The sequence below is a fragment of the Choloepus didactylus genome, chromosome 10 (genome assembly GCF_015220235.1).
Source record: "Choloepus didactylus isolate mChoDid1 chromosome 10, mChoDid1.pri, whole genome shotgun sequence".
NCBI classification, from domain to species: domain Eukaryota; kingdom Metazoa; phylum Chordata; class Mammalia; order Pilosa; family Megalonychidae; genus Choloepus; species Choloepus didactylus.
Window position 1 is genome coordinate 20478005 of NC_051316.1, and position 9163 is coordinate 20487167.

The 9163-nt window shown below is 41.3% G+C and overlaps 1 protein-coding gene across 1 annotated transcript in view; it reads right to left on the minus strand.

Moving 5' to 3' along the window:
• SPTLC1 (serine palmitoyltransferase long chain base subunit 1) overlaps positions 1-9154 on the minus strand; it is an 88467-nt gene extending 79313 nt beyond the window's left edge. Inside the window, exon 1 of the mRNA XM_037797534.1 lies at positions 9029-9154. Within this exon, the coding sequence (XP_037653462.1) occupies positions 9029-9085 (57 nt within the window). The 5' untranslated portion in view covers positions 9086-9154. The remainder of the gene's footprint in view (positions 1-9028) is intronic.
• Positions 9155-9163: the final 9 nt, after the last annotated feature.

Here is a 9163-nt window from a genome sequence, read left to right on the forward strand (position 1 = left end):
TGTTTTTTATAATATCAATATTTTTTAATTTGTTGAGGCTTGCTTTGTGACCCAGCATGTGGTCTATCCTAGAAAATGTATCATGAGCACACAAGAAGAATGTGTTTCCTGCTGTTGTGGGCTGTAGTGTTCTATAAATATCTGTCAAGTCTAGTTCATTTATCATACAATTCAACATCTCCATTTCCTTGTTGATCCTCTGTCTAGATATTCTATCCATCGATGACACTGGGGTATTGAAGTCTCCAACTATTACTGTGGAGTTATCTACTTCTCCTTTCAGTGTTCTCAGTGTCTGCCTCATGAATTTGGTACACTCTGGCTTGGTGCATAAATGTTTCTGATTGTTATGTTTTCTTGATGAATTGACCCTTTTATTAACATATAGTGTCTTTGTCTATTTTAATTGTTTTACTTTTGAAGTCTACTTCTTCTGATATTAATATAGCTACTCCCGCTTTTTTCTGGTTGCTGTTTGCATGAAATATCTTTTTCCAACCTTTCACTTTCAGCCTATTTTTTTTTCCTGGTGTCTAAGGTGAGTTTCTTGCAGAGAGCATACAGATGGGTCCTGTTTTTTAATCCATTCTGCCAGTCTGTGTCTTTTTATTGGGGAGTTTAATCCATTAACATTTAGTGTAATTACTCTAAGGGCAGTACTTTCTTCTATCACATTTTGTCTTTTGGATTTTATATGTCATGTCTTATTTTTTCCTCTCTTTTTCCCTTCCTGATAATCTTCATTTCCACACTCTTCTCCAAACCTCTTTCTCCTGTCTTTTCCTATCAGCCTGTAGCACTCCCTTTAATATTTCCTGTAGCGCAGTCTTGTATTCATGAACTCTCTCAGTGTCTGTTTGTCTGAAAATATTTTAATCTCTCCCTCATTTTTGAAGGATAGTTTTGCTAGATATAGAATTCTTGGTTGGCAGTTCTTCTCTTTCAGTATGTTAAATATATCATACCACTGTCTTCTCGCCTCCACAGTTTCTGCGGAGAATCTGAGCATAGTCTTATCGAGCTTCCCTTGTATGTGATGGATTGCTTTTCTCTTGCTGCTTTCAGAATTGTCTTTGACACTGGACAATCAGTAAGTGTCTTGGAGTAAGTCTACTGGGCTCTATTCTATTTGGAGTGCACTGTACTTCTTGAACCTCTAATTTTCTGTCTTTCATAAGAGTTGAGAAATTTTCAGTGATTATTTCTTCTATTATTCTTTCTGCCCCTTTCCTCCCCTCTTCTCCCTCTGGGACACCCATAACACATATGTTTGTGTATTTCATGTTGTCAATTAGCTCCCTAAGACCCTGCTCATATTTTTCCATTCTTTTCTCCATCTGTTCTTTCATGTGTGTGAATTCAGATGTGTGGTCTTCCAATTCACTGATCCTTTCTTCTGCCTGTTCAAATCTACTGTTGTATCCCTCCACTGTCTTTTTCATCTCCTCCATTATGCCCTTCATTCCCATAAGTTCTGTCACTTTTTTTTTCAAGTTTATGAATTCTTCCTTATGGTCATCCAGTGTCCTTCTTATTTCCTTCATCTCTTTTGCTATGTCTTCCCTCAGTTCATTGGCTTGATTTTTGAATTGATCTGGATTTGTTTGAACATCTCCAATTAGTTCTTCCTTTAGCTCACTGAATTGATTTAGCAATAATTGCTTCAACTCCTGTATCTCAATTGAACTATTAGTTTCTTCCTTTGGCTGATCCATATTTTCATGTTTCCTAGTATGGCCTGCTATCTTAAGCTGTCTTGACATCTGACTTTCTTGATTAGTTTATTCTGGAGCTTGTTTTCACTCTTTTACCTAGGATTTTCTTGTTGGCTGGCTTTGTTCTCTAACCTTTGGTGTTTAGTTCAGCTTATTCTAGACCTTTAACTTAGAGTCTATTTAGTTGATCAGAGTTTTTCACCTCTTACTTTTCTGTTTCTTGCCCTGCCTCTATGCAGCCTTTTTGTGTGGTGATATAAGATATTTTCAGCCCCAGTAAGGTTTTCCTAGTCCAGAGAGGCCCAGGTCTCAGGCAGAGAGTATGGAGTTTCCTTGAAAATGAGACCCTCCTGTGAGGCCTTTAGACTCTGTGCTTCTCCTATGCTGTCCAGCAGGTGGCGCTTGCCAGCCCGCAGTTCCCCCACCAGTGTAAGGAGGCCGGGAGCCTTTAGTTCTCCAGGTGACCTTAACCCAGTCCAGGACATGGCTGACTAAAGCTAGTTACCAAATTCCAAACCTTGAGATCTGAACTCCCAAAAGGGGTGGGAAGTTATGGCGTTTAGCGAACTTTCTCTGCTACCAGATTTACTACTTTGTCTCTCACAGCTATCTTAGCTCTGCTCTTGCCTGGGCCTAAATTGCAAGTCTTTGAGGCTTTTGTAGTGGGCTTCTTAGAGTAATTGTTTTAGAAAAAGAGAAAAAAAATTTTAAACAAAAAAAAAGGAAGGGCCCAGTATGGACTATTTACAGTCTTTGCAGATCTAAATGCTAAAAGACCAGGAGTTGAGGGTGATTAAGGAGCAATCAAGAAAGCAGAGAAGTTGGCTTTTCAGACAAGGGCTCTCCCTCCCTAGATATGACTATGTGTCTGATTCTGTTTGTGCCCTGCCCTTCTCCGTATTATGTTCACCTGACTCCAAAAGGTCTCTGTTTTTATTCTGTTTTCTATTTTTTTGCTGTTTTGCTAGTCCTATCTCCTCTCCACTGGGCTGACTGCTCCCAGATTTTCCAGTGTCTCCTCTCAGTTCATCTATGGTTGCAGCTTTCGTTCTCCCTCCTGGTTCCCAGCACGGACGGCCCCTCCTCCTTTGGGATTGTGCCTGGCAGGGAGGGGCGCGGGGCGTGGGCCCCCTGGCTGCGAGAACTTACAGATTTCACTGATCTCAGCTGTTCCACACATTTGTGAGCATTGCATGGAGTTTGTGCAATCTCAAATTTCTCAGCAGTGTACAGTCCATGCAGTTCCTGGCTTTCTACTAGCTGCCCTGGAGGAGTAAGTACAACCTAGACTTCACTACTCCACCATCTTGCCCCGCTTCTCCAACCTAATTTTTTTTAACATTATCCTTGTACCAGAAAAAATGAAAATAAGAATTAAAAAAAGAAAGTAAAAAAAAAGAACACCCAATCATTCCCCGACTCCTGCCCTATTTTTCCTTTAGTTTTTTGCCCCCCTTTTTTCTACTCATCCATCCACACACTAGATAAAGGGGGATATGATCCACAAGGCTTCAAAGCCCTTTTAATTTCTACTCATTCCTTTCCCCATTTCCAATCTCTCCTACACATGATAAACCTCTAATATTGCATCTTTGAAACCTCTTTAGAATAAAAAAAAAAATTCATTTCATGAAATTTGATGGAGAATTGCAATATGTAAAACAATAGCAACTATGAGATCCTTCAGGTAATTTAAATTTTTACTGGTGTAAGATGACTATAACTGACCATTCACAGCTTAACAAGCCTTCTAACATCCTCATCTACCCATGGATGAGTCAGACAGTTAATTCGGAAACCAATTCTTAAAGAGTTTTGTGCATTTTACTTACTTTTCTGTATCCCTGATAAACCTCTTTAAATCCTTCTTGGAACATAGTGGAGAAAAAAAGTTGAGAAAATACATAAGGGAGTAGCAGGTCTGTTTTCTACCACAGTTTCCAGAAGTATGTAGTGCTTTCCACATCAACAGGACTAAAGGTACTTCAATGAAATTATCCATCTCAGGTCTTACTTTCAACTAGAAGTTTCCAGGATTTTAAAAAGCCAGGCCGACTTTTATGTTTTCTACTACTAGATACACTAAGTGCACATGGAAGACAGCAGATATCAAATAACCACCCCCACCGCCATTGGTCACTTAGGCGGTGCTCTACTACAATGGGGTTGTTGCTGAAAAATCATATAAAAGTGGCATTGATAAATCTAAACCCAAATTATTTTCAGACATTGGACAGAAAGAAAGTCACGGTGATTCACCTGCAATTTGGAGACTTAGAAAAACTGAGGACAAATTCCTATATAGGAGAAACTAAGATGGCGGCCAGGTGAGACAGGGCAAAAAAAACCCCTCTGTGAAAAACAGTAGATAAAAACCAGAAAGTAACCCAGAATACCGGTTACAGCGATGCGCCAGCTGGACGAGGTCTGCTAGTATCACAGGGGCCGTATACTTGGTGAAACCGGGAGTCTGCATTCTGAAACGAGTGAGTAAGCTGGCTGGAAGACCCGCAGCCGCGCGGCGCTGAGGGGAAGCCAGGGCTTGGCATTTGGAGACCGACTGGCTCTTTAAAAAAAAAAAAAAAAAAAAGGAAAAACCCAGGAGCAGCTGCAGTTGTGGGAGTGGGAACCATGCAGTAAAATACAGCAAGGGGGGGCTGGGCCAACCTCTCGGTGTCTGGCCTGGAAGACAGTCCGCTGCAGATACCCTCAGGGCCGGGGGAATGGAGGGGAGAGCTGGAAGCTGGAAGAAACCCCGCAGCTCACAGCTGGCTCCCCGGAGGGCTGGATAAACTCCTGTCCGGGGCTGTGCCCACAGCCCAGAGCCCTGCCAGTTGTCCCGGAAGGAGGAACTGTGCGGGGGGGGGGGGGTTGAGACACCCCGTTCGGCCATCTTTGCATCAGGTGGAGAGCGCCGCTGCACAGCCCGGCAGCCCAGGGCTTCCCTTGAGGGATGGCATGCACTGATGACATAGCACGGCATTCCCTAGGCAGAGCTTCTGGAGGATCGCGGCTGGGAGGGGGGACCCGCTTGGAGAACCTAGGTAGGGACACTACGCCAAGTCCAGTGGTTTGTGGGACAGCGAGAGAGAGGGTCTGGGGCTGAAATGAAATGAAGGCTTAGACTCTTGCGGCGGCCTTGAATCTCCAGGAACCTGGGGGATTTGAATATCAAAGCTGCCCTTCCTCCCTGGCCACCCGTACACACGCCCCACATTCAGGGCGGACGGCTCCAGCAACACACCCAATCTGAGTTCTCCAACTGAACCCCACAAGAATCATTTCCCACACACCGTGGGGACAAGGTGGAGAACTGACTTGAGGGGTATAGGTGACTCACAGACGCCATCTGCTGGTTAGTTAGAGAAAGTGTACGTCACCAAACTGCGTTTCTGAAAAATTTGATTGGTATCTTCTTTTTTACAACTTGAAAGAACCCTATCAAGCAAAGCAAATGCCAAGAGGCCAAAAACAACAGAAAATCCTAATCCATATGATAAAACCAGACAATATGGAGAATCCAGCTCCTAACACACAAATCAAGATATCAGAAGAGACTCAGTACTTGGCACAATTAATCAAAGAACTACAATCGAGGAATGAAAACATGGCAAAGGATTTAAAGGACATCAAGAAGACCACGGCCCAGGATATAAGCGACATAAAGAAGGCCCTAGAAGAGCATAAAGAAGACATTGCCAAGAGTAAATAAAAAAAATAGAAGATCTTATGGAAATAAAAGAAACTGTTGGCCAAATTAAAAAGACTCTGGATATTCACAATACAAGATTAGAGGAAGTCGAACAATGTCTCAGTGTCCTAGAAGTCCACAGGACAGAAAATGAAAGAACAAAAGAAAGAATGGAGAAAAAAACCGAAAAAATCAAAATGGATCTTAGGGATATGATAGATAAAATAAAACACCCAAACTTAAGACTCACTGGTGTCCCACAAGGGGAAAAGAAGGGTAAAGGTCTAGAAAGAGTATTCAAAGAAATTGCTGGGGAAAACTTCCCCAACCTTCTACACAATATAAATACACAAAGCATAAATGCCCAGCGAACTCCAAATAGAATAAATCCAAATAAACCCACTCCGAGACATATTCTCGTCAAACTCTCAAATACTGAAGAGAAGGAGCAAGTTCTGAAAGCAGCAAGAGAAAAGCAATTCACCACATACAAAGGAAACAACATAAGACTAAGTTGTTACTACTCAGCGGCCACCATGGAGGCGAGAAGGCAGTGGCATGACATGTTTAAAATTCTGAACGAGAAAAATTTCCAACCAAGAATACTTTATCCAGCAAAATTCTCCTTCAAATTTGAGGGAGAGCTTAAATTTTTCACAAACAAATGCGGAGAGACTTTGCCAATAAAAGACCTGCCCTACTTCAGATTCTAAAGGAAGCCCTACCAACAGACAAACAAAGAAAGGAAAAAGAGATATAGAGAATTTTAACAGACATATATAGTGCCTTACATCCCAAATCACCAGGACACTCATTTTTCCCTAGTGATCACAGATCTTTCTCGAGAAGGGACCATAAGCTGGGACATAAAACAAGCCTCAATAAATTAAAAAAAAAAAAATTGAATATACTCAAAGCACATTCTCCAATCACAATGGAATACAAACAGAAGTCAATAATTTTTGAACTGTAACTCCACTATTTAGTTCCTACACGATATAAAATACACAAACTCAAATGACAAATCAGTGGTTTTGAACTCAATGTAAAATATGTAATTTTAGACAACTATATAAAGGTGGGGGAATGGAGGAGTATAGGAACATAGTTTATGTGTCCTATTGAAATGAAGGTGGTATCAAAGAAAAACAAGATTGTTATGGATTTAAGAGGTTAATTTTAAGCCCCACAGTAAACACAAATAAATTATCAGAGAATATAACCATAGAGGTGAAAAGTAGAGTATGGGTTAAGAGAAATGGGGGAACGGGCAATGGGGAGTTAAGAAATTAGTGCAGGGTTGCTGTTTGAGGTGAAGGGAAATTTCTAGTAATGGATGGTGGGAAAGAGCATGACAACATTCTAAATGTGATTAATCCCACTAATGGAAGACTAGGGAGGGGGTGGAATGGGAAGACTTAGGCTGTATATATGTTTCCACAATTGAAAAAAAAAAAAGACAGTCTAAATAGATGACAGTTGAATGCCAAGGATGAGCCTGGATGGGACTGGAGGATGGAGGACAGGAGACTCAAAGGGACACAGTTGAGACATAAGGAAAAGGAAATACAGAATGTAAGCTTTGTATCATTGTTGAGTCTCTTGTACTTCTTAGCTGTGCTTAATGGGATTGCATAAAAGAATGTTCTTATTCATGGGAAGTGTATATGTGAATTATAGTGTTTGTTCAAGGGTGTGTGCAGTTAGCTCTCATATGTTCAGAAGACAGAGCAATAGACGATGGATGATTAGGGAGGGAGGGAGGGAAAGAAATAGCGATGTGGCAGCATGTTAAAGCTGGTGGATTGGGCTATCGGGGGAGGGGGGTCAGGGTATGATGGAATTCTGTGTATGGGATTAGTACTGTTTTTGCAAATGTTCCCATAACTTTGAATTTATTTCAAAATAAAAAAAAATTCCTATATAAACTTTTAAATTAAAGCACAAATAACTTTGAAGTACATACATATGTTACATACAAATAAACACACACACACACACACACACACACACTGCTGTTTCTTTTTTGGGTACATCATACTGTGTACTCAAGACTTCTCAAATTCTACAAACCAAGTACATAGAAACTGGAACAAAACCAGAAATCTCTCTTTAAGTTTATTTTTCAAATTTGGCTGATCCCTCTTGAATGAAACTTACTTAGGAATGAGGACTCTTGGTTTTCTCAACAATGGGATTCTAGCAGGCAAGTATCTGTTGAAGTCACTTAAACATCCCACTCCACAAAGAAATAATCCAAAGAAAAGCTGAGAGACTTACTCATCTAGTGAATTAGAAAATATCACAATGCCACTCTTTTTTTCTACCCAGAAAATTCAGGACTTCTCCCCAGTCTCACTTGACTAATTTCAGGGTATCCAAACTTACACTGTCAAACACAATCTTCAAAAAGTGAGCAAAGATATGTAACAGAAAATGCTCTGTTTCTAAAAAAAAAAAAAAAAAAACAAATTTTGTACCACTTCTTATTACCAAAAATAACCTAACACCGGACTTCACTTTAACAATTCATGGGGAACAGGGAGAGCCACATATGCTGTCAACTGTTTTCATGAAATAATTCTTGTTTATGTCTTGCAACGGAGGACATCATCATTAACCCTGCTACTAAACAGCAACATTAAGTTCAAAAAAAAATTATCAAAATAAAAGTGAAATTCACTTTAAATGAATGTAAGCTCTAGAAGCACTGGTACTTTTGGGTGTTTGCCAACCATAATATCCATAATATCTAGATCTGTGCTGTCCAATACCGCAGCCACTAGTCACCTGTGGTCGTTTAAATTCACATTTAAATTAAATAAAAAATTCAGTTCCTTAGTCACACTAGCCACATTTCAGCTGCCTAATAGCTACATGTGCTTAGTGACTATGGTACTGAGAAGCTCAGATGAAGAATCATCAGAGAAAGTTCTCCTGGACAGCGCGGGTAGACAGTGCCTAGCACAAAACAGAACCTCTGTAAATATCTGTTAAAGAATGAACGTTCTCTAAGACTGACATTTTGATTTCATATTATCTTAAATAGCCTTTCGAAAAACGCTTAACTGCTCCGCCTTTTAAAATCTACTAAAATAAATGCATCTTTATAAGACAGGAAATAGGAATGCGGGAGAATAATTAACTGGCCCATATTCGTAAATCCTAAATCACTCGGTTTATTTTCTAATTCCCTTCCCCTACATAAACAAACTCTAATGTATTAAAAATTCTTCCTTCAATTAACTACTCCACAGTTCCAAGGACCTGACTTCCCTAGACTGGACTTTTCCACCCTCATTTTCACCACCCCATTTTACCAACAGTCCCAACTCGGATTATTAAGTGCCAGCCTCTCAAGCGCCCCGACAGGACCCGAGCCGAATCCGTGCTTGCAGCTCAAATCGAGACCTTGGGCCCGGGTCCCGTCCGTTTCGAGACGTCTTCCCTTGCACTCGGCCGACGGGAGAGAGAGTGTCCAGAGCTCCTCCAACGAGGGACACTTAGAGTGCGGGCGTGACCAAGCAGCCCCGCCGAGGGCTCAGACCACAAATCCACGCAAACCACTTCTCCCTCCCCAGAGCCTGGTAGGGTCGCGGGCCGCTCGACGCGCGCAGTTTACCTCGTAGAGCGCCTGTACCATCTCCACTAGCACCCACTGCTCCGCAGTAGTCGCCATAGTCAGCTGCTGGGACTCTCTTCCGGAAAGTGGGATCGCAGAAACGTCAAATAGTGCGCGGCGCGGCCAGTGACGTCT